This window comes from Protomyctophum parallelum (genome assembly GCF_964188405.1).
Source record: "Protomyctophum parallelum genome assembly, chromosome: 16".
Taxonomy (NCBI): Eukaryota; Metazoa; Chordata; class Actinopteri; order Myctophiformes; family Myctophidae; genus Protomyctophum; species Protomyctophum parallelum.
In genome coordinates this window covers 47,388,141-47,415,245 of record NC_139711.1, presented here as the reverse complement: position 1 = coordinate 47,415,245, position 27,105 = coordinate 47,388,141, and the positions used below count along the sequence as shown (strand labels likewise).

Genomic DNA, 27,105 nt, shown 5'->3' with positions numbered 1-27,105 from the left:
AATCAGACCAGTGTGTGTCCCAGTGGAAACCTCGTATGAATCTGATCTCAGGTCAGAATGCGTTAAATCAGACCAGTGTGTGTCCCAGTGGAAACCTCGTATGAATCTGATCTCAGGTCAGAATGGGTTAACGTCATTCTTTGCTGCTGAGCGGGTGTATCTGAGCGGAGCGCCCGATGCATAAATTAAGGTGAGGGGGGGGGGGGGGGGGGCAGGGGGATGAACACGAGCGAATGACGAGCGGAACAAAAGCCGCCGAGAGCGAAGAGCACATCAGTGTGTGTGTGTTTACACAAACACTTTAACCCATTCAGTGCACACACACAGAGACGTAGACGTGCGTACACACGTGCACACACACACAGACGTAGGTGTGCGTACACACGTGCACACACACAGAGACGTAGACGTGCGTACACACGTGCACACACACACAGACGTAGGTGTGCGTACACACGTGCACACACACACAGACGTAGACGTGCGTACACACGTGCACACACACAGAGACGTAGACGTGCGTACACACGTGCACACACACACAGACGTAGACGTGCGTACACACGTGCACACACACACAGACACGTGGTGCATTTATTATAGGATATATATTTGTTTCCTTGGAAACAATTCTACTGGAACACAATATGTTCAGCTGGAGGTCAGGGGTCAAACCCTATCAATCTGGGGTCAGGGGTCAAACCCTATCAATCTGGAGGTCGGAGGTCAAACCCTATCTTGGGGTCTTTAGCACATCAAGGTTTGATTGACAGATTGTCACTGTGCTCAATTATATACATCATCAGTGTGATGTCACCATGATGTCATGATGAGTCACTCATGACCAAATATGGAGTCCATGATGTCAGGCGTACTGGCGGCGGTGGTAACCATGACAACCTGGACTCACTCAGACATGTGGAGTAACCATGGTGACCTGATGTGACCCTCACTCACATGGAGACTCTATCTCTGCTCACACAGAAACGCTGAGGCGCCATCCGTCCACAACCCGAACCCAACGCAGAGGGGTTCAGAGGACGTGGTCTGGAAGGAGTGCAGGTGGGTCAGAGTGTCCTCTGAGGACACCTCATAGAAGGACAGAGTCCCAGCGGGACGGTCCACATACACTGCTACTCTGTAGCCCCTGACCTCCCTGACCTCACGGTCAGCATCCACTGCTGCTCTGATGGAGCGTCTAGAGGGACCGACAGGGAGGACAGTCTCCTCCCTATTGTGTATGACATAGTAACTGTCATAACACTGCAGACTCCATGACATGCCATTGGATCCAAGCAGACAGTCACGCCCAGCTCCTTTCCTGCTGATTGCTCTGTCAGTCCCTGCTATAGAAACGTCTCCACTGCACTCTACCTCAGAGTAGCAGCGTTCGCTCACACTCTCTGCACTCAGAACCTGCTCATAGACATCAAACCTCTCTGTATGGTCAGGATACTGATGACGTCGTCCCTCCACCCATGTGACCTTCCTGTTGTCCTCAGACAGAGTGAGGTCACAGTGTGCTGTGTTTGTGTCCAGTGAGAGACGCTGGGAATCTGATGAGAAAACACACAGTAACCATTAAGTACATCACACACACACACACACACACACTTGTGTGCGCGCGCATTTGCACCCAGTCTCACACACACACACACACACACGTGCGCACACTCACACACACACACACACACACACACACACATGTGCGCACTCGTACACGTACACACACACACACGTGCGCACACGCACACACACACACACACGTGCGCACTCGTACACGTACACACACACACACACACACACACACACACACACACTAGAGCCCTGCAAGTGGGTCGTCGGGTACTGACGGGGTCCGGCCCGGCCCACCAAAACGGGCCGTGGGCCGGGCGGGCTCACGCGCCGTTATATTAAATTTCACCCAGACTGGACTTGCTTCAGCAGCGCGGCAGCATGCTGCTGTCTGCATAGTGACGACGTGACGAATGACAATAACCCCTCCACAGTGTCCACACACACACACGCACGCACGCACGCACACACACACACACACACACACACACACACACACACACACACACACACACACACACACACACACACACACACACACACACACACACACACACACACACACACACACACACACACACACACACACACACACACACACACACACACACACACACACACACACACACACACACACACACACACACACACACACACACACACACACACACACACACACACACACACACACACACACACACACACACACACACACACACACACACACACACACACACACACACACACTACAATCTGGTCCAAACTATAAAGACTTTGAAACAACGTGTTTTACATTCTATCTCTCTCGCTCCGCGCCTAAACTCTCGTCCTCTCTCTCTCCTAATTATTATGCAGCGCAGCTGTACACACACACACACACACACACACACACACACACACACAGTCACACTCACACTCACACACAGTCACACACCGAGTACTAAGTAAGTAGGTCTAGGCTACGGCTCTCTGACAGAATTCATTTCAGGAGATCCGCAATAAAAACAAATTAAATACTGCGGGAGCATTATTACCAGTACCACACTAAACAAAGTTGGATTTGTACATTGCAGAAACTGCAGATACATAACGTAAGTGTTCTTACTTCTTATTATTGTCCGTCTGGGTTTTATAATGCAGCGTGAGTCCGCGATAGCCGATCTGCAAGCTCACAACGCGTTGCACTGATTGACAGTGCACGTGCAGCAGCTACTATATAAAACTATAATTAAGTAGGCTACTTTTTAGTGTGACGTCTGTGTGTTATTGACTTCTTGTTCCTTAATGTGGGTTTCTGCTGCTGCGTCCGTGCAACAAATGTGCACCAATAAAGCGGCCGCGGCGCGCATGCTATAGAAATAGCGTAATACCGGGCCCGGGCCTATTCTGGACTTGACCAACGGGCTTAGGGCCGGGCGGGGCCTTAACTCCACGGGCCCGGGCCGGGCCCGTGCAGGGCTCTAACACACACACACACACACACACACACACACACTTGTGTGCGCGCGCATTTGCACCCAGTCTCACACACACACACACACACACACACACGTGCGCACACGCACACACACACACACACACACACGTGCGCACACGTGCGCACACGTACACGTACACACACACACACACACATGTGCGCGCACACACACACACACACACACGCTTGCACCCAGTCTCTCTCACATGCGCGCGCACACACACGCATGCGTTTGCACCCAGTGTCTCTCACATCCATGTGCACGCACACACACGCGCACGCTCGTCTCTCTGACCCACACACACCCACATGCGCGCGCACGCACATACACACACACACGTTTGCACCCAGTGTCTCTCGCACACACACCCGCATTTGCGCGTGCGCACACGCACGCACACACACACACACACCCGCATTTGCGAGCACACACACACACACACACACACACGCACACACATTATTAAATTAAATGTCAGAGGCGAAGTGATGTCGGCAAGGTAAATGTAGGCCCAAATTAAAATTAAATTGAATAACACTCGATTGTGGGTTAATACATACAGTGCCTTCGGAAAGTATTCACACCCCTTCACTTTTACCACATTTTGTTTTGTTACAGCCTCATTTCAAAATGGATTAAATTCGTTTTTTTCCTCATCAATCTACACACAATACCCCATAATGATGAAGTGAAAAAAGTTCTCAAATATTTTGTTAATTTATTAAAAATAAGAAGCTGGAAAAGCACATGTACATAAGTATTCACACTCTTGACTTAGTACTAAGTTGAGGCACCTTTGGAAGCAATTACAGCCTTAAGACTTTTTGGGAATGATGCTACAAGCTTGGCACACTTGAATTTGGGGTATTTTCCCCCTTTTTCTCTGCAGATCCTCTCAAGCTCCGTCAGGTTAGACGGGGAGCGTCGCTGCACAGCTATTTTCAGGTCCTTCCAGAGATGCTCAATGGGGTTCAAGTCTGGGCTCTGGCTGGGCCACTCAAGGACTTTCACAGAGTTGTCATAAAAACCAATCCTTCATTATCTTAGATGTGTGCTTGGGGTCGTTGTCCTGTTGGAAGGTGAATCGTTGACCAAGTCGGAGGTCCTGAGCGCTCTGGAGCAGGTTTTCATCCAGGATGTCTCTGTACACGGCTCCATTTATCTTTCCCTCTATCCTGACAAGTCTCCCAGTTCCTGGGAGACTTGTTCTCCCCACAGCATGATGCTGCCACCACCATGCTTCACCGTAGGGATGGTATTTGCCAGGTGATGAGCGGGGCCTGGTTTCCTCCAGACGTAACACTTGGCATTCAGGCCAAAAAGCTCTATTTTGGTTTCATCAGACAAGAGAATCTTGTTAATAATGGTCCGAGAGTCGTTTAGGTGCCTTTTGGCAAACTCCAAGTGCGCTGTGACGCCCGGCTGTCATGTGCCTTTTATTGAGGAGAGGCTTCGGTCTGGAGGAAACCAGGCACCGCTCATCACCTGGCAAATACCATCCCTACGGTGAAGCATGGTGGAGGCAGCATCATGCTGTGGGGATGTTTTTTAACGGCAGGAACTGGGAGACTTGTCAGGATAGAGGGAAAGATAAATGGAGCAGTGTACAGACATTCTGGATGAAAACCTGCTCCAGAGCACTCAGGACCTCCGACTTGGTCAACGATTCACCTTCCAACAGGACAACGACCCCAAGCACACAGCTAAGACAACGAAGGATTGGTTTTAGGACAACTCTGTGAAAGTCCTTGAGTGGCCCAGCCAGAGCCCAGACTTGAACCCCATTGAGCATCTCTGGAAGGACCTGAAAATAGCTGTTCAGCGACGCTCCCCGTCTAACCTGACAGAGCTTGAGAGGATCTGCAGAGAAAAAGTGGGAGAATACCCCAAATTCAAGTATGCCAAGTAGAGCCCGACCGATCCGTCGGTCGCACCGATGTATCGGTCATTTTCGGGTCATTTTGCGACATCGGTGTTTATTTAATCCGATGTCCCGATTTTTATACAGGAGGGGGAAAATTATTTAATGTTTACTACAGTCCATCCTGCAAATATCACTCTCTCGGTCCTGCACCGCTGTACTAGAGAAGTATATCACCTTTTCGGTTCTGCACCGCTTAGTGGAAAAGTCTTTCACTCTGTCGGGTGCGCAACTTCTTACTCCTCGATTGTTTTACCTTTGTCTCAAATTGCCCAGCAAAACTATAACCCTTGTGTGAGTGTCCTTGTTCCACATTGATGTGAAGTCATGTGCATATTGGTTGCCAGCAGGCACGTGGCAGCAGCAGCTAAGACGGTGAGCCTGTACATTTCACATAAAACTTGACCGCATAGGCAATCAAGACCATTAATGAATGACAGCTATGAGGCTGTGAGCCTGTGTGTAACTGTTGTGTGTGGGGCTGGCTAATCCTTCCTTATAGTGAGGGACTACAGGGAGCAGGGACAACTATTGTATTTTAAATCATATATATATATTCCATTCCATCCATATATATCCGTTCCATTGATAAAAACATTGGACGTTCGCCTGACGCCCAGTGTTCAAAGAACGATCGTTCACCAAAACCCACCAATAAGCCCTTCAGACTTGGATGGTCAGAGCGGCGCGATTACATACAAAGGCAATGCAAAGACCAGAATTGCGCAAACGGGCGCAGCGCGACCTGCCGCGGTACAAACTGGACGAATCGAGGCGAATATATATTCAGGTCTGAACTACAAGCTCAAGTCTGATCTACAAGCTCACAACGTGTCACAACGCCTACAAGCTCACAACGCGTCGCGTCCGCGACACGTTGTGATCTTGTAGATCAGCTATTTTCAGCATGCGGAGATATGCAGGCTCTGAGAGCATTCAGAAACTTTTACCTTCACGATAAAAGTATGCAGCTTTCACAAGTTGGCCCATGAAGACAAGGAAAAGGATTAAGAATTCGGTGGCATTTCACATTGCAAAAGATTTTTTCCAAAATGTAAAAATATTATAACAAGGAATTAATTTGGATAATGGTAATGGTATATTGTACAAATTGTCACTTTATTAATCCCAAAGGTTTGGACTGCATTTAATTTTCACCACAAAACCTTAAACTGACTGTGTGTGGAATATAAATATTTGCTTTATTGACTGAGTGACTTTGTGTTGGGTTCAAATCATCTACAGTGTGTTGAAGTATAACCATGCAGGTAGGTTGCTGTTTTTTACACAGTGACCTTTGTAGGGTTTTATGATTCAAACCTATAATGGTGGAAACCACTACATAAATAAAAGGCATGATAAGAACATGTATTAATACCACGCTATACAAAGAAAACAATGGTGCTACCTCATTTCTGGTGGCGCTACCAAATGAAAAGGTAGGTGGCACAGTGCTACCTGTGAAAAGGTTAGTCTGGAGCCCTGATCCTACATACAACTAAAAGAATTACACCTGTGTGAAGTGAGGGGTGCTAATATATTAAAGTCTAACTCATGTTGATTAGGTGATGTAATGCTGATTATGATGTCTATTGCTCAGACATTGACATTTTTTGTAGGACGGACATCTACACTAATAGCTGGATAATAGGAGGGCATATATAGGGGTGCATTTAATTTAGAAAAAAAAGCCTTATGTGCCAAAACATTTTATTTAAATGTATTCAATGTATTCTATTGTTAATTTAATAAAAAAAACGTATTTTGAAGTTTCTACGTTTTTAAAATGTATTTTTTATTATTGATTACGAAACATCGGTCCAAAACATCGGCATCGTATCGGCATCGGTGGTGTAGGGCTCTCCAAAATCGGCATCGGACCCAAAAATATGGCATCGGTCGGGCTCTAATGCCAAGCTTGTAGGATCATTCCCAAAAAGTCTTAAGGCTGTAATTGCTGCCAACCTGGTACCAAGTCAAGAGTGTGAATACTTATGTACATGTGTTTTTCCAGTTTCTTATTTTTTATAAATTAACAAAATATTTGAGACAACTTTTTTCACTTCATCATTATGGGGTATTGTGTGTAGATTGATGAGGAAAAAAACGGATTTAATCCATTTTGAAATGAGGCTGTAACAAAACAAAATGTGGTAAAAGTGAAGGGGTGTGAATACTTTCCGAAGGCACTGTATAGGCCTATAGTCCGGCAGCCGACAGGCGTCTTTTGTTTAACCCATTTAGACCCGAGGAGGATTCTACAAATGCCTTCTACATCCTGACAGTTTCCTGAAGAAACCTCATGTTTTTACGTCAGTGTTTCTCAACCTTTTCCATGTCAAGGACCCCCAATAATATATGTATTTCACCACCGACCCCCATCTGAAAATATGTTGTTCCAGGGACCAACATATTTGGTCTACAAGCTATGAGCTTGTAGATCTGCTATTTTTCAATAGCTAAAGTATAACATAATGCTTGAAACACCAGAATGGGTTAAAGTGGGATATTTGGTATATAGTCTTTTTCATTGGCCTGAACTATTGTCTATATTCATACATTCATGAATCCACTTGCTGAGCGGCTGTCACTATTGGGCTTTCTTTTTCATTAACATCCTACGGCAGGCTAAATGGTCCAACATGTCAAACTTTCCTCATGCTTTAAGTAGCATGTGACATGTAAAACTTTCCTCATGCTTTAAGTAGCATGTGACATGTAAAACTAAGGGCTTTTCATGATTCTGAATACATTCCAGGCATTAGTTTTACACAAAAAACCCTCCTTGGGCTAAAAACGGCCATTGACGTCATGACAAATGTGATGAGGTCAGCACATTTTGGGCAAGTGGCTATGGCTGTTTGACATGTCACATGCTACTTCATGGCTCCACCCCCCCCCCCCCCCCCCCATCTGAAAATATGTTGTTCCAGTGACACCCCCCCCCCCCCTCCCAGAAGCAAAGATTTGAGTTAAAATGTTCACTCTGTAATAATTTATATTTAAAGATTTGAACCCAGACAAGACTGAGCTTCTCTTCTTCCCAGCTAAGTCCTGCCCTATGCGGGAGCTAACTATTTCCGTAGACAACGCCCTGGTAACGTCTGTCCCAACAGCCAGGAATCTTGGTGTTGTCCTGGACAGTCAGCTCTCGTTCAAAGCTCACATCACAGCTGTCACTCGATCCTGCAGGTTCACACTCTATAACATACGACGAATTAGACCGTTCCTCACCCAGGAATCAGCCCAGCTCCTAATCCAGACAACAGTCTTGTCAAAACTCGACTACTGTAACTCCCTCCTTACTGGCCTACCAGCATGTGCACTTAAGCCTCTCCAGCTGATCCAAAATGCAGCAGCTCGCTTTGTCTTCAACCAGCCAAAATTCTCACATGTCTCCCCCCTGCTCCGCTCCCTCCACTGGCTCCCGGTCGCTGCCCGCACAGAATACAAAACTCTGATGCTGGCATTCAAAGCAACCAAAGGTATGGCTCCCCCATATCTTACAAGTATGATTGAACCCTACAAACCCTCCCGCGCACTCAGATCAGCCAACGCAGGGAAGCTGGAAGTACCCTCACTAAAAACGCCGGGACAACGCTCCACACGTCCCAAACTCTTCTCCCTTCTGGCTCCAAAACTGTGGAATGCACTTCCCATTGCAGTCAGAAGTGCAGCATCACTCCCAATCTTCCGCCGTAGCCTGAAAACCCACCTTTTCAGACTCCATCATGGCCCATAGCACTTACCCTAACCCCTTAGATAGCATTTATGTTGGCTTAGATAGCATTTGATACAGACTTATAGCATGTTATGTAGACAGCACTATAATTGTATTGTATTTAGTCATAGCACGCCATAGTACATATGTATAGCATAGTAGTAAATATGTATAGTTTATATGTATATATAGTATTATATGTATAGTGTATGTATAGTTTCATTATATGTATGTATAGTTTCATTATATAGATATTCCACTGTTACTTTCTTAGCTTACGCATGTTTCATGATAAATACTTTCATGTGATGTATTCCCATGCTTTTGTTCTTGCTTAAATGTAAGTCGCTCTGGATTAAGAGCGTCTGCTAAATGCCTAAATTGTAAATTGTAAATTGAGGCACATTTTCACGATTTTTCAAAAATAGCAGACCTACAAGCTCATAGCGCGGCACTCAGTGCCGCGCTATGAGCTTGTAGATCTGCTATTTTTCAATAGCTAAAGTATAACATAATGCTTTAAAACACCAAAAGGGGTTCCCGCCCAGAATGGGTTAAAACATAATGGAAGTTTGACATCTTTGACATCTTTGCCTGCCATAGGATGTTAACGGTCACAAGAAACCCCTATAAAAAAGCCCAATACTTTCAGCCGGTCAGCAAGTGGATTCATGAATGTATGAATATAGACAATATTTTAGGCCAATAAAAAAGACTATATTCCCACACGTCAACCTCGACTGCCGGACTACTAGACAAGGAGGTTAAAAGGGAGGCTATTGTGCAGTCAAAGTTACCAATACAAGCTAGTTAATTCAGCATTCTTTTATTGAGCGGTCAGGCCGGTATGGTAGGCCTCAGGCCTAGCAATATAGGCCTCAGGCCTACCATATCTGGCCCACGTTCAAATATGTGAGTGAGAACACGTGAGTGAGCGTTTCTGTCATTCTGATCTCCAACATATTTCTATTGACTGGCTTTATCTCTCAGCCAAGGCTGTAGTTGTCTGCAACGTGTCACTAAGGAGTATGAAATCCTTGTTTGACCAACACGCACACGCCTGAAGATGCACCGTGTGCGCGCCAGACTGCGTGCTTGACAAACTACAATGTGAAAGCAAACCCGACCAACAATCTTACAACTACAGACCTGAAGTTTACCAAACTATACAGTAGGTGTTAAAAAACTCTGTATAAGATGTCAATAGTGAGAGATACTCACGTCCTTGAATGAGATGAGGATTGAACCGATCTTCTCCACCATGTTTCACTCTGTAGGAAGTAGAACAACAATGCATCAATGTCTGACTGTCTAACACAACGTCTCCACTAGCTGACACTACAGTGTTTCACTCTGTAGGAAGTAGAACAACAATGCATCAATGTCTGACTGTCTAACACAACGTCTCCACTAGCTGACACTACAGTGTTTCACTCTGTAGGAAGTAGAACAACAATGCATCAATCATCACATGTCTGAAACTAGTAAAATAGTGGTGATGCCCCACAAACATTACACACACATAGTAAAGGGTTCTGCTGTAAACCGGGCCCCACAACAGGGTCTACTCACTTGAGATTCTCCAGCCCAGCAGAGAGCAGCATCTTCATTCCTGACTCATTCACCATGTTGAGACTCACGTCCAATTCTCTCAGATGGAGGGAGGGATTAGAAGTTAGAGCTGAGGCCAGAACTTCACAGCATCGCTCTGACAACCAGCAGTTCTCCAGTCTAAATGAAGAATACAACCAGATGAGAGAGAGAGAGAGAGAGAGAGAGAGAGAGAGAGAGAGAGGAGAGAGAGAGAGATGAGAGAGAGAGAGAGAGAGAGAGAGAGAGAGAGAGAGAGAGAGAGAGAGAGAGAGAGAGAGAGAGAGAGAGATGGAGAGAGAGAGAGAGAGAGAGAGAGAGATAGAGAGAGAGAGAGAGAGAGAGAGAGAGAGAGAGAGAGGTGATTCACATTGCATGTGAATTATTGCATGTGAATCACATTGAATGTGAATCACAATGGCATGTTCTAAGGGACCACTTTAATTTCATCAAAAGGGGGGCCTGGAGGAAAATAGGGGAGGGTGAGCTAATTCTGATAATAAAAATAGTCTGGGTTTTTATATATACATGTTTTACTGCAGCTTTTTAAAATTCAGTTGAACTTTGTCTAATAATACCCCTCTGTTGCTTTCACTTGTAGTTGGTACTTCCCAACGCTGGCCATGCGAGGCTACAGTTTATCATTGTTCCTCCTATGTGTTAATCATTGTGATTGGCCTATACACACACTGGACATGTGCGCACATATATATTATATATATTCAATGATTTGCGCCACATTTTAACGATCGTAGCACGCCACTCGGTGGCGCGCTATGAGCTTGTAGATCTGCTATTTTTCAATAGCTAAATTATAACATAATGTTTAATATAAATATTCAAAACTAGGGGATGACACTCTGACAACATAACACATTGAACCACTCAGAGGTGTTTTGGTTTTAAATGTGGTATCTCAGCATAAAGACTACATACATTAGTCACTGTATCTTATCAATATTATGGTCCATCCACACTCTTCAAATACTACTACCATCATAACTACATTATAATCACTTACTATAACAGAACTTTACTTAACCAAATACAAATAAAAATGTTAAATGAATCTGACCTGAGAGTCTCCAGACAACAGTTTGGGCTCTTCAGTGCAGCACAGATGAGATCCAGTCCAGAATCCTTCAAGCCGTTTCCACTCAGGTCCAGTTCTCTCAAATGGGACGGATTGGAGCTGAGAGCTGAAGCCACAACTTCAACGTGTTCCTCTCTGAGGTCACAGTCAACAAGTCTGTAATTACAGATTAAATGTAAAATCAGAGATGATCAAAACAGAACAGACCATATTCACTGTCAAGGAGGTTCCCTGTGGTGCTGACTGAAATGTGTGTGTGTGTGTGTGTGTGTGTGTGTGTGTGTGTGTGTGTGTGTGTGTTGGATACTTTCCTAACTAAGCAAATAGTGGCAGTGAGTAACACATATTAAATTGAAATGTGCTCATAACTTTCCACTGTTCTCATTTGATTGTAATACAAACATTAAATAATTAAAACGATCCCAACTCGCTGCTGTTGTTCCACTCTATGGCAGTGAAGTGAATAAATGTTCTGTCAACAGATGAACAGTCTGTACGACCGCATGCCATGGCAAAATCACCCTGATATCACTAAATCATACTATCATCATATCATACTATAATTCAGTCAATGTCTGAGTGTGTGTCACTGTGACTGCCGTAGCTCCTCACTGCCTGCACCAATCACTCCCAATCACTTTTCGAGGTCGAGGTCTTAACGAAGCCCTTTTTTCGATTTGACACATTAATGATTAATAATGAATTTATTAGTGAATTAAAAATGTGAAAACGCACCCGGGCGCAGTACCCCCCGCGGCCACAAGGGGGGGGGGGGGGGGGGGGGGTTGGCAAATATCTCACAACGGGTAAGGGCTAGTATGCTAAACACAAATCACACTTGAATTGGATTGCAATACTAATCATCATATCATATCATCATACTATAATTAAGCCAATGTCTGTCTGTGTGTCACTGTGACTGCCGTATCTCCTCACCGCCTGCACCAATCGCTCCCACTTTTCACACAGGCATTGACCATAATAATATTTTTTTTCCAATTTAACAAATTACAAATTAATAATGAACTTATTAGTGAATTAAAAATGCGAAAACGCACCCAGGGAGCAGTACCCCCTGCGGCCACAAGGGGGGGGGATAGGGTAAGGGCTAGTATATATATATAAATATGAAGTGAGGGGGGGGGGGGGGGAGTCTCTCTCTCTCTCTCTGAATGAAGTATATAGTGATCTAACATGTTAACATCCACACTACTAACCTGGCTGATTTGCAGTTCTTTACAACTGGGACCAGTCTCCGTCGCCCCTCCTTTGATGTGTTGTATTTCTGCAGGTCCAACTCTGACAGAACGTCCTCTGACATCATCAGCATGGAGGCCAGAGCTGAACACTGAGGCACAGTGAGTTCCTTCCCTGAGCTGCTCTCTGACTCCAGGTACTGTTGGATCCCCCGACTGACTGACGGGTCGTTCATCTCCATCAGACAGTGGAAGATGTTGATACATCTGTCAGGAGAGGCATCATCATCGTTCATCTCCTTCAGGTTGTTGATGACTCTCTGGATCTCCTCTGGACCGTTCTCTGTCTGACCCAGCAGACCTCCTAACAGACTCTGGTTGGACTGCAGTGAGAGACCATGAAGGAAGCGGACAAAGAGGTCCAGGCGACCATTCTCACTCTGCAGGGTTTTCTTCATAGCAGCCTTCAGGAAGTCAGACAGGGAACGTTTACTGTTGAAACGGCGGTCTCCCAGGAATGTCTTCAGGACCTTCGTGTTCTTCTGAGTGAAACAGTGGGACAGGTAGACTGCAGCCAGAAACTCCTGGAAGCTCAGATGAACGAAGCAGTAGACCGTTTTGTGGAAGAACACATCGTCTTCTTTGAAGAACTTTGTGCAAAAGCCCAGGTTCTTCAAGTCCTTGTTCACATCAAGACCACACGCCTTCAGGTCCTCCTCATAGAAAATGATGTTGCCTTTGACCAGTTGGTGAAACGCCAGCTTGCCCAGCTTCAGAAGAACTTTCCTTGCATCCTTTATGAGCTTCCCTCTGTCTGCCTCGCCTTGTGCAGGATTCTCCCGCAGTATCTCACCCATCAGGAAGTGGCAGAAGAGCTCAACCAGGGTTTTGGGCAGCCTGACTGCCGTCCCCATGTTCTTCACCATGTTCTTCACAACGGTAGCAAGGATCCAACAGAAGACTGGGATTTCACACATGGTGAGGAGGATCTTTGATTCTTTGATGTAAGAGAGGATTGATCTGGCCTGGATCTCATCACTGAACGTCTTCTCGAAGAACTCCTTCTTCTGGTCATCTCTGATGAACCCTCGTACTTCTGTCATCCTGTTTACAAACTTCTTAGGGATCCGATTGGCTGCTACAGGTCGCGAGGTTATCCAGATGCGAGCAGAGGGGAGGAGCTTCCCCTTGATGAGGTTTACAAGGAGATCTTTCACTGGGTAAGAGTCGTTGACATTCATGAGGCCAATTTCTTTGCTGAAATCAAACTGGAAATTATTTTCATCATAACCATCCAGAACAAACATGACTTTGAAGGGGAGGTCATTGTAGTCTCTTGCCGTCTGCAATTCAGTGAAGATAAGATTAAGAACGTCTTCCTCAATGAATCTGGTTTCCGCGATGCAGCAGTGAATTAGCTGTGCCAAAGTAAACTTTTTTCCCTTGAGCATATTTAACTGGCGGAACTTGAGCGGGAACACGAGGTGTGGGTCTTGGGGGAAACATTTCTTGGCCCAGTCGAACATAAATTTGTGTACGAGGATCGTTTTTCCAATCCCTGCACAGCCAACGGTCAGCACTGTTCTTATGATTCGTCCAGAAAGGTCTTTGAACATCTGAACCAGTTGGATTTCTGTTCCCTCTCCTGCCTTCTTCATCTCCATCTGTCTGGCCTCATGATGGCTGTGGATGTCTGTTCTTTGGATGTCTACATTGTAGAGCGGAGCGAAGACGTTTTCAAACACGACCTCAGACTGTGTGCCCAAATCTACACTCAGATATGTGCTGTTCATGTTGCGTTGAAGCTGCTCTTCATAGTCAGTGATGTGACGATATCCTGGTGTTCTCTCCAACAGACCTGTAGCGAACAAAGCATTTCCATGTTACTTACACACGCACGCACACACACACACACACACGCACACACACGCATGTGCCGCGCACACAAACACACACACGCACACACACCTTACCTCTCAGTTTGGCAGCTCTGTGTCGTCTTTCCTTCTCTCGTCTTCTGTCTCGTCTTTCCTTCTCTCCTTCTGTCAAAGCTGAGATGTGAGACAGTGATTGGTTAGTGAGATGAGAGACAGTGATTGGTCAGTGAGATGTGAGACAGTGATTGGTCAGTGAGATGTGAGACAGTGATTGGTCAGTGAGGAGACTATAGGATCATTCTCGTCTTCACATAATGACACAGATGGATGGATTTATATCAATATAGATTGTAAATAAATCTAGTTAAGAATAAATTAAATACTCACGAGGTTTCTTGTTCCCGTATAAAGCTGCCAGTGCTGCTGCGTACATGAAGAGAGTAACAATAATCCCACGTCTTAGTCCTCTGGCTGGTGGTCCTTTAGGAGTTGAAAGACAGAAATATAAAACATAAATAGAAAAGAAAATATCTGAACATTTTTTAATTCCCCTGCGAATGCTTCCTAGTAAAACAGGAAGTGAACAGATCCACTTCCTGGTTGCACCATCTAGCTCCACCCCCCCCCCCCCCCCTCATAAAAGTTGTGGGAGGAGTTTCAAGTCAATCCGACAAACCGTAAGCAGGCCCAGCATGCTTTGCATGCATCAGACTTCGGGGGACTAGTAACTAAGGGTTGTACTAAGGGGGGCAGTCAGACAGATATTTAACCAGGGGGGCAGTCAGACAGATATTTAACCAGGGGGGGCAGTCAGACAGATATTTAACCAGGGGGGCCAGTCAGACAGATATTTAACCAGGGGGGCCAGTCAGACAGATATTTAACCAGGGGGGGCAGTCAGACAGATATTTAACCAGGGGGGCAGTCAGACAGATATTTAACCAGGGGGGCAGTCAGACAGATATTTAACCAGGGGGGCAGTCAGACAGATATTTAACCAGGGGGGCAGTCAGACAGATATTTAACCAGGGGGGCAGTCAGATATTTAACCAGGGGGGCAGTCAGACAGATATTTTGTGAAGCCACTAAGGAAATCGGGACATCCTGAAAGTTCATATAATGGCCTGTTGTGGCGCTGTCATTGAACCCAAAAAAACCCATAGCCCCATAGAAGTCATTAATAAACATGGTCATGAATACTTTTTGCTTCCAGTCACTAGTTTAAAGTCTCATTTCTAATGTCATAATATTCTTTTTGGAAAAGTATGGTCCCATGTATTAAGAAAATGACCATAAAGTCGCGTATGTTCTGAGGGGCGTGGCTACCGTTACAGTCTATGATCAGGATTCCCCTCCCACTCGAGTCAAAATAAAAACCAACTAAGAAGAAGGGGGGAAGTCCCGCCTCGTTGTCTGGGCCAGCCAATGGCCAGCTGGGCCCAAACGGAGCCAGCCAATGGGCCAGCTGGGCCCAAACGGATCTACAAAGATGGCGACTTACAATTCAAGGACTGACAGGCTTCATTTTACGTTCATGTTAGACCCGGAGAACGCTTTGTCCATATTTATTACAGTCTATGGTAGCTACTAGCTGTGTCCCGTGTCCTGCCATTTAACAACATGGATGTAAACCCCTGGGCATGTGTGTGTGCGCGTGTGTGTGTGTGTGTGTGCGCGTGTGCCCGTCGGCAGGGGGGGGGGGGGTCAGGGGCGGGGCCCGGGGGGGCAGGGGGGGGGGGCTGCTCCTACCCGTGGAGGTAAACGGACTCTCTCTCTCTCTCTCTCTCTCTCGACCATAGACACACGCTGTTATGCATGTTATGTAGACAGCGCTATAATTGCATTGTATGTAGTCATAGCACGCCATAGTACATATGTATAGCATAGTATAGTATATATATGTATAGTTTATATGTATAGTTTCATTATATAGATATTCCACTGTTACGTTCTTAGCTTACGCATGTTTCATGATAAATGCTTTTTATGTGATTTTATGTGATGTATGATGCTGTTTTGTTCTTGCTTAATTGTAAGTCACTCTAAATGGTAAAAGGTGCATTTATTTAGCGCCTGCTTTACATAGATTGTGCATTACATTCACCCATTCACACACACATTCATACACCGATTGCAGTGGAAGCCATGCAAGGCACCAACCAGCACATCAGGAGCAATTTGGGGTTCAGTGACACTTCGACATGGACTCTGGATTAAGAGCGTCTGCTAAATGCCTAAATTATAAATTGTAAATTGCTGTTAAGTTAGTCTGTGACTAAGAAAGACTACGTTTCCTGTTCAGTTTTCCTCTTTAGAAATGTTTTCGGAAGCGGTAAAATGACACAGATTAATTTATTATTATTATGTTTTAGATCCATGCAGAACTCTGGCCCAAGGACCAGATGGAGGAAACACATGGACTCTCTGGCCTCGGAACGTCTCGGGATCCCCCAGGAGGAAGTCACTAATGTTGCTCTGGAGAGGAATGTCTGGTGGAGCTGTTGCCCCCGTGACCCGAATATGGATAAGCGGTTGAAGATGGATGGATGGACAACAACCACTATATTAATGACCAGTATGTCCTACAGCTTTAACCCCATTCTGACCTGAGATCAGATTCTACAAATGTCTTCTACATCCTGACAGTTTTCTGAAAAAGCTGTGTTTCTATGTCAGACCTAGCGCGCCACTCGGTGGCGCGCTATGAGCTTGTAGATCTGCTATTTTTCAATAGCTAAAGCATAACATAATGCTAGCACCAAAAGGGGTTCCCGCCTAAGTGTGTTAATACATTATAATTGCCCTCTATAACTAAAATCTAACTTTTAAAACACCTAAAATATTTTTTTTATTTCATACATTTATAATCTTTCACTCAATAGGGGGAACTCCTGTCGCAAGTTGATGATGTCATATGTCTAGCCCTATGGAACGTATGGAATGCTTTGTCTTATTATCCAGGGTTCATTTTAAGTCCAAACATCTGAGCACGCACACACACACACACACACACACACACTAAACTATTCGTACCTCTGTAAAGCGGGTTGTCTACAGCGTCGCTCTGCTCCACACTGAAGCGGTTCTTTATCGCACAGGATATTCTTCGAACTCTTCTCCCTTCCTCGTCGTCGCTGATCGTCACCGTCCGGGAGTCGGGCCCGATCCATTCCTCATCGTTGTAGATCCTGGTCTGGTTGGGTTTGGGTCGAGTCCATTTCTCACCGTGGAACCTCCATCGATAGACGACCACGCCCGACTCTGTGACGTCTCCGATGCACTGCAGCGTGCAGTTGCTGGAGTCACATGGTGCCACGATGGTCAGCTCTGGATGTGGGACTCTCTCTGTTGAGGAGGAGACAGAATGAGTCACATGGTGCCACGATGGTCAGCTCTGGATCTGGGACTCTCTCTGTTGAGGAGGAGACAGAATGAGTCACATGGTGCCACGATGGTCAGCTCTGGATCTGGGACTCTCTCTGTTGAGGACACAGAATGAGTCACATGGTGCCACGATGGTCAGCTCTGGATGTGGGGACTCTCTCTGTTGAGGAGGAGACAGAATGAGTCACATGGTGCCACGATGGTCAGCTCTGGATCTGGGACTCTCTCTGTTGAGGACACAGAATGAGTCACATGGTGCCACGATGGTCAGCTCTGGATCTGGGACTCTCTCTGTTGAGGAGGAGACAGAATGAGTCACATGGTGCCACGATGGTCAGCTCTGGATCTGGGACTCTCTCTGTTGAGGAGACAGAATGAGTCACATGGTGCCACGATGGTCAGGTCTGGATCTGGGACTCTCTCTGTTGAGGAGACAGAATGAGTCACATGGTGCCACGATGGTCAGCTCTGGATCTGGGACTCTCTCTGTTGAGGAGACAGAATGAGTCACATGGTGCCACGATGGTCAGCTCTGGATCTGGGACTGTCTCTGTTGAGGAGACAGAATGAGTCACATGGTGCCACGATGGTCAGCTCTGGATGTGGGACTCTCTCTGTTGAGGAGACAGAATGAGTCTGTGAGTCATACTTACTCATCTCTGTAAGCAGGTAAGGCTTGCCGTGAGGTCTTTCGTTGATCTCCACAGAATACGACCCGATGTCTTCTACGGTCATGTTGTCGATGACCAGCCGTCCGGTGTCTTGGTCCAGTGTGGAGCGGTCTCTAAACGTCCCGTAGTAATCCAGACCATGACCCCGATACCACTCGGCTACCAAGTCGCGTCCGCGCTTCCACAGGATGCTGCTGAGGCCTTCAGGAACAGAGCCGTGGTCTGGAAGCAGTTCCACGCGGATGCCTCTGCCTCGCGGTGGGAGGTACGTCACCTCATGGGCTGTGGAGAGAAACGCATGGCAGTCAGGTTACAATTTAGGCATTTATCAGACGCTCTGAATCCAGAATACATTACGCAAGAACAAAAACCATGGCAATACATCACTGTACATAAAAAGTAGTATTCAAGAAACCTGCGTAAGCTAAGAACGTAAAAGTGGAATATCTATATAATTAAACTATACATACTATAGTATACTATACATATACTATAAAGTGCTATGAAAACATACAATGCAATTCTAGTGGTGTCTACGTAACATGCTATATGTTGGTCAAAAGGTCACTTGATGGGGGCCACAACCAGTTGCGGACGCACGCTCGATGTCTCAGTCAGTCACTGCTATAATATCTATCTATGTATGCTCAGACCCAGCCAGCCAGCCAGCAAGCCACACACATAGTGCTCAGACCCAGCCAGCCAGCCAGCCACACACATAGTGCTCAGACCCAGCCAGCCAGCCAGCCAGCCACACACATAGTGCTCAGACCCAGCCAGCCAGCTCCGTAAGGGAGTGGTTGCACCACTCAAAAAATCTTTAAAAAAACTGAAGAGGCTACTGGAGATTGGAGAACCTGATTTGGACATGATCTGATGCAGGACAAGGTCACTATGACAGAAAGAGAAGATGGGTCTGGCCACATTCATTCACCCCATAATCTCAGTCACACACACACACACAACTTTGTCCCTATAATGTGCACGGGCTACTGGCACCGTTCCACTTCATCATATCACGCAAGAGACGCCACACACCAGTATAGAAGAGAGATAGTCACTTACTCACTTGTTGTAACTTGTAGGGATGCCACAAAGTGACCATCAGCCAAATCAAATAGTCGACAGCTCTGCCGATTAATAATCGATTATTGAACCCACCCCCCATATTAATCAATATCAGATAAAACTTATAAGCTTTTATATTATGCACATGCCATGGTCACATAACCATTATGTTGAGTGCATGCTTTGATGGTTACATAAGGGGCTGGTATGAAGTACTTTATATAAAGAGAACATGTTCAGTTCACTAGTCTACACTCTACTCTACACCTGCCTTCATTTCATCTGATTGTCTGTCTGGCAGGCACTTAACAAGCAATCGTTAACTGTGTCTGTTAGAGAGAGGGGCAGAGAAGAGTGGCTTTACTCAACTTGATTTATACTTATATTCTCCACTCTGATGAAGGTACATGTTTGATATATCATGAAAGCCGTACTTATTAGCCTATATTTTGGCTATTAAAAAAAGAAAAGGCAGGCGGGCCGCAGAAGACGACGTTGCGGGCCGATCACCAGTTTGACACCTCTGGGCTAGGGCAAGTGCTACGGGCCATGGTGGAGTCTGAAAGTGTGGGTTTTCAGACTACAGAGAAAGGTTGGGTGTGAGTCTGTAGTTCTGACTGCAATGGGAAGTTCATTCCATAGTTTAGATTGGGAGTGAGTCTGTAGTTCTGACTGCAATGGGAAGTTCATTCCATAGTCATCATAGCTTGGTTTTATTTATTTTCCATGTAGTTTTCGTCGGTGGAAAAAGGTAGTCGACGAACATTGTTCATTGATGCAGGAGAGATGGGAGATGGACGACAATTGGACCATCGCATGTGACGGCTACGCATCAGGAAGAAAGCCAGCTAACACCATGCACCGAATGCCTTATTCTTTATAATTACATAAAGTATTAACCCATTCAGACCTGAGGACGATTCTACAAATGTTTTCTAAATCCTGACAGTTTTCAGACAATCCTGTTTCTATGTGTCAGCGGTTCTCAACCTTTTTCATGTCAAGGACCCCAACAATTATATGTAATTGGCCGCCGACCCCCATCTGAAAATATGTTGTTCCAGGGACCCCACAGAAGCAAAGATTTGAGTTAAAAACTTTCGCTCTGAAAGACTATATATATATATATTCAAAGATTTGAGACACAATCTTTGTGCCGCGCTACGAGCTTGTAGATCTGCTAAAAGTATAAAGCTAAAGTATAACGTAATGCTTAAAACACCAAATGGGTTAAAACGTTTATATTGATGGCTTTTGTAAAATGTTGTATTTATTAATTAAATTATTCTGAATAAGGTTATATATTTTAGATTGATTTATATTTTATTTGTATCATCTTATTAGTGTGGTTGCCCTAACAGGGCGTCGACCCATGATGAGCTGAGCTGCATGCACTGAGTCTTAACCCATTCTGACCTGAGATCAGATTCATACGAGGTTTCCACTGGACACACACTGGTCTGATTAACCCATTCTGACCTGAGATCAGATTCATACGAGGTTTCCACTGGACACACACTGGTCTGATTAAAGGAGAATTCCATGCTAGAATGCTTTCTTATCTTTCTTACCTTTCTTTGTAGTCGTTACGTCCCCACCAAAGAGGTCCAGGTGTTTTTTTGTGCAAAAGCTCCTTATTGGCTATTTCCCCTACCATAAGCCCTCAATGAATTGCATTGAATTGAATGGGAATTGAATGGGGCAGATATTAATATTATTCTTTTAATTATATTTTTTATCCCACGATTTTGTAACCCATTTTCCACCCCTGTGTCAATCATCTAATGTGATCCTGGGCTCTACACACCCTCCACCAACCTAGTCCCCATATATGAGGGACAAGGGGAGAGCAACCTAGTCCCCATATATGGGGGACATGGGGAGAGCAACCTAGTCCCCATATATGGGGGACAAGGGGAGAGCAACCTAGTCCCCATATATGGGGGACATGGGGAGAGCAACCTAGTCCCCATATATGGGGGACATGGGGAGAGCAACCTAGTCCCCATATATGGGGGACAAGGGGAGACCAACCTAGTCCCCATATATGAGGGACAAGGGGAGAGCAACCTAGTCCCCATATATGGGGGACAAGGGGAGAGCAACCTAGTCCCCATATATGGGGGACATGGGGAGAGCAACCTAGTCCCCATATATGGGGGACAAGGGGAGACCAACCTAGTCCCCATATATGGGGGACAAGGGGAGACCAACCTAGTCCCCATATATGGGGGACAAGGGGAGAGCAACGGTCTTGAACTCATGCTTCCTTCATGCTTGAGTGTCCAAGTTACTCCTTTACACCTGACAGGGGGGAGTTTCCCTGGTTGGACGTAGCGCGTGGAAGGAACACGTTATTCCAACCAGTTCCTTTCCCCTCCATCAGGCGCCCCGGCTGGCCAGGGGGAGGCAGTATAGAGACCAGTTCCTTTCCCCTCCATCAGGCGCCCCGGCTGGCCAGGGGGAGGCAGTTTAGTGACCAGGATTACTGCATGTTTTTTGTGAGGGTACCTACCCTAGGGGACACGGGGAGAACATGCAAACTATAATATTAATATTATTACTACTACTATTGTACCTGATTTTCACCACCATCATCTCCAGCATTATGTCCACAGAGAACATATATTTGCTAATTAAATTAACCTTTTTAAATTATAGGGTACCACAAAGGCCATTCATTTTATAATCAATTTATTTTATTCCATGTCCATGTTATAGCCCACTATATAAAACAAGGCCAAAGTCGCTTATAATGAAGCGGACATGGCAACACTCTGAACGTCTCCACTCGCCTCTCTCTTTTTAAGACAGTGTGGCCGGCTCGCTGCGGAGCTGAGCAGCGCTGTGGAGATTTTAACCCATTCTGACCGGGCACCCATTTTGGTGTCAGCATCATGTTATGCTTTAGCTATTGAAAAATAGCAGATCTACAAGCTCATATCGCGCCACCGAGTGGCGCGATACGAGCTTGTAGGTCTGCTATTAAAAAAAAAAAAAAAAAAAAAAAAAAAAAAATTAGAATCTGATCTCAGGTCAGAATGGGTTCATCAGACCAGTGTGTGTCCAGTGGAAACCTCGTTATGAATCTGATCCCAGGTCAGAATGGGTTAATACCCAGACGACGTAAATGACAGTAAATGACACAAGCACTGTACATCACAAAAAAACTGACAATTATGTGTCCGGCCGGAGGTTGAGGTGGGAGGAGGAAAGGTGGGTCTAAAACCGGACTGTCCGGCGTGAAACCGGACGTCTGGCCCCCCTAGCTATGGGGTGTTGTGCTAATTTGCTTGTTTCCATCAAAAGAAGTAGTAAAGTGTGCCGCTTGGGATATTATTTACATTATGAAGAGAGGATATATACAAAGAAATTATAATTTTGAGCGATGGCAATAAGTGAATTAGCACAACACCCCATAGCCCCATTCAATTCAATGCAATTCATTGAGGGCTTATGGTAGGGGAAATAGCCAATAAGGAGCTTTTGCTCAAAGTAACACCTGGACCTCTTTGTTGGGGACGTAACGACCTACAAAGAAAGGTAAGAAAGCCTTTTAAGTATGGAATTCTCCTTTAATAGCTTCTAGCAATATGCACTGGTAGAAAAAGTCACATTTTGTACTTGTATCAATACTAAAGTATCAATAATGCAATATTAGAAATACATTGAAATACATACTGTTACAAGTAACAGTACGGTATTCAACATGTACTTGAGTAAAAGTACAAAAGTATTGGTATCAAAGTGTAGGCCTACTTAAAGTACCAAAAGTAGAAAGTACTCATTGTACAGAATGTCCCATTTCAAGTTTTAAAATGTATACAAATCTTTTGAAAACAGCAGATCTACAAGCTCATAATGTGGCACATCATGATGTATTGTGAGCTTGTAGATCCTCTATTTTCAAATAGTCTACTATACTGAGGAAGTGGTTAATGCTTGTTTCTTTATAATAATCAAAATCTCCAAAGTAACTAGTAACTAAGTTTGGGTTAGGGTGGGGTGTAAGGCTTTTTACAAAAGTTGTGGGGCATCTTATAAACTGGGTGGGGGGGGGGGGGGGGGGGGGGGGCGCGAGACGAGCAGTGAGGCTGACGCACAAGAGGGTCCACCATGTTCAATTCATCAAATACATATCATCAAATATCCTATTGGTTGGTGGTTAAACCCAACCCCTTTTTGTCTCGTCTGAAGTCCCACCCTGTTCTTTCCATGTTTCGCCTACAGCTCGCTCCATGCCTCATCAAATGGGTCTGAGAGGCTAAACCTCATCAAATGGGTCTGAGAGGCTAAACCTCATCAAATGGGGTCCGAGGCTAAACCTCATCAAATGGGTCTGAGAGGCTAAACCTCATCAAATGGGGTCTGAGAGGCTAAACCTCATCAATGGGTCTGAGAGGCTAAACCTCATCAAATGGGTCTGAGAGGCTAACCTCATCAAATGGGTCTGAGAGGCTAAACCTCATCAAATGGGTCCGAGAGGCTAAACCTCATCAAATGGGTCTGAGAGGCTAAACCTCATCAAATGGGTCTGAGAGGCTAAACCTCATCAAATGGGTCCGAGAGGCTAAACCTCATCAAATGGGTCCGAGAGGCTAAACCTCATCAAATGGGTCTGAGAGGCTAAACCTCATCAAATGGGTCTGAGAGGCTAAACCTCATCAAATGGGTCTGAGAGGCTAAACCTCATCAAATGGGTCCGAGAGGCTAAACCTCATCAAATGGGTCCGAGTGGCTCAAAGGTTTGTGTCTCAAAAAGTTCGTGGCTCAAAAGCCGAATACATTATGGGGCCTTGTTGAAAACCCGTCTTAAAGAATAAAATAAAAGCATTATTTGGATAACAAAGAGCAGGTCTTACCAACGTGGAGCTGGATGTCAGCGCCCATGCCCATCTCTGGCACAAAGCAGCGGTAGGTTCCATGGTCCGTCAGCCTCACCCTGGACAGCTTCAAGGAAATGACACCCTCGGACAGATCCGACAGGAACAGTGTCGCTCTCTGCCTGTCAATGGGGGAAAGCAAGTAAGTACTTTTACTTAAGTATACGCTACTTAAGTATTATTTTACAAAATATTACGGCGATTTATTTTTTTATTATTTACTATAGTCCTAATAGACCCCAGGAAATTACATCTGGTAGATCACAGGATCTACTGAATGTGAAGGTAGATCACAGGATCTACTGAATGTGAAGGTGGATCACAGGATCTACTGAATGTGAAGGTAGATCACAGGATCTACTGAATGTGAAGGTGGATCACAGGATCTACTGAATGTGAAGGAGGCCTACTGGGGGGAAGCCACACAAATGTCAGTTTGACACATTCAGTAGATCTCGTGATCTTTTGTGGCCAGATGTAATTTCTTGGGGTCTAGTAGGACTATAGTAAATAATACAAAAATGAATCACTACAAAAAAAATATATATATACATATTTAGCCCCATGCTCGAATGCCCCCCCCCCCCCCCCCCCCCCCTGTCAAAAACAGCTGAAATCCCTAAAACGAAAGAAAGCAGCAAATGAAGAAAAGTTAACATTAATCTTTTACTTTGTCTAATAACAACCTAAAACATGAACCCTGCCCTTAACCCATTTTGGACGGGAACCCCTTTTGGTGTTAGCCTTATGTTATGCTTTAGCTATTGAAAAATAGCAGATCTACAAGCTCATAGCTCGCCACCGAGTGGCGCGCTACGAGCTTGTAGGTCTGCCATTTTTGAAAAATCGAAGAACGACTGACATAGAAACATGGCTTTTTCAGAAAACTGTCAGGATGTGGAAGACATTTGTAGAATCTGATAGGGCTGACCTTCGATCACGTTTTTGATGATCGACGCTTCGAAATAAATTTGTTTCGATCGTCGCCGCTTCGAAACCCAACGGGGGGGGGGGGGGGGGGGGGGGGGGGCGATGCGATGTGAAGCGGGGTGCGATGCGATGTGAAGCGAGGTGCGATGCGATGTGAAGCGAGGTGCGATGCGATGTGAAGCGAGGTGCGATGCGATGTGAAGCGAGGTGCGATGTGATGTGAAGCGAGGTGCGATGCGATGTGAAGCGAGGTGCGATGCGATGTGAAGCGAGGTGCGATGTGATGTGAAGCGAGGTGCGATGCGATGTGAGGTGAGGTGCGATGCGATGTGAAGCGAGGTGCGATGCGCGGCCAGCAGTGATATAGCAGAGAGAAACGCATGCTTGAATTGGTCTAATTTATTTTAAACAATAAGCTACAACTGTTGCTTTCGCCCAATTGTAGCAGCCTTCATGAAAGCAGTGACGCACAAATAATTAGGCTTACAATAAAACATCCGACCGTAACAAGTCAACATTAAATAAAACTGCCTGACACGGCTGGCATTACCTCTCAAATAAAAAACAAAAGTATAATTGTAAACGAAAGGCATTTTTGCTTCTCTTCAGATTGAAACTGAAGATGTGAAAAACACCACCCGATCATAACTCTTAAATCAATCAAACCCTCTAGGCCAGGGATGTCAAACTCAAACACACAGTGGGCCAAAATAAAGAAATTGGTACAAGTCGAGGGCCGGACTGTGTTTCAACACACGGGCCATTTTTGGGGAGAGGGGTATAGCTGAAAGTTGACCACAAGTGATATACTTTCACTGCTGATCAATAGTGAAGAGAAGACGCATGCTTGCGCTTGCGGGCCCTCGATACGTGACAATGCACTCGCAGTGCATTGTGGGACTTGTATTATGGTGGTCCGTGCAATATACCAGAGGGCAGGTTCTAATACTAATTAAATATCATCCTGCGGGCCAAAGAGAATTCATTCACGGGCCTGATTTGGCCCCTGGGCCTTGAGTTTGACATGTATGCTCTAGGCTCTCTATGGAACAAAAAACTAAAAAAAACGTAATAAAAGTAAGTTTGGCTACCATTCAAAACAACACACGCTGTCATGTAAGTGTAAACGAAGTAACTAACGGACTTTTTTTTCTTCTCCTCTTGCCGTAACATTAACTGAAATAAAGCGTCATTTAATCGAGGCTTTATGACAGCAGCGAGACGAGTGCTTGCATGCGAGGCGCACGCATGGCTCACAATCATAGCTGCCTGGGAGAAATGCGAGGCTTTAATAATTAATTTGTTAATATCCAAAACTATACAAAAATCTGATCTCTGATCTCAGAATGGGTTAACCCATTCTGACCGGGCACCCATTTTGGTGTCAGCATCATGTTATGCTTTAGCTATTTAAAAATAGCAGATCTACAGGCTCATATCGCGCCACCGAGTGGCGCGATACGAGCTTGTAGGTCTGCTATTTTTGAAAAATTTAAGAGCGACTGACATTTTTAGAATCTGATCTCGGGTCAGAATGGGTTAAAGTAAAACAATGGAGTACCTGTAGGCCGGGTTCTGGTCCTGGCCATGGTACTGGGTGAGGTACCGCCCAGACTGGAGGGCGACGACAAGCAGCTTCTGGCCGTCTCTGGTCCACGTCACCGTTCTCTCTCTCTGCATGCTGATTGGTGGCTGGATGTGACATGGCAGGATGGCCA

The 27,105-nt window shown here is 45.4% G+C and overlaps 1 protein-coding gene across 1 annotated transcript; it reads right to left on the bottom strand.

Moving 5' to 3' along the window:
* Positions 1-727: 727 nt before the first annotated feature.
* LOC310873854 (NACHT, LRR and PYD domains-containing protein 3-like) lies at positions 728-27,067 on the bottom strand (the record flags this gene model as incomplete). The annotated part of the gene is made up of 12 exons (XM_083786405.1): positions 728-1,556; positions 9,917-9,966; positions 10,268-10,426; positions 11,361-11,534; positions 12,596-14,432; positions 14,548-14,625; positions 14,839-14,931; positions 17,485-17,796; positions 18,165-18,257; positions 18,489-18,788; positions 24,437-24,579; positions 26,949-27,067. 12 exons carry the CDS (start codon positions 27,065-27,067, stop codon positions 967-969), a joined length of 3,948 nt encoding a protein of 1,315 aa, XP_083642531.1. The 3' UTR covers positions 728-966.
* Between the last annotated feature and the right edge of the window lie 38 nt (positions 27,068-27,105).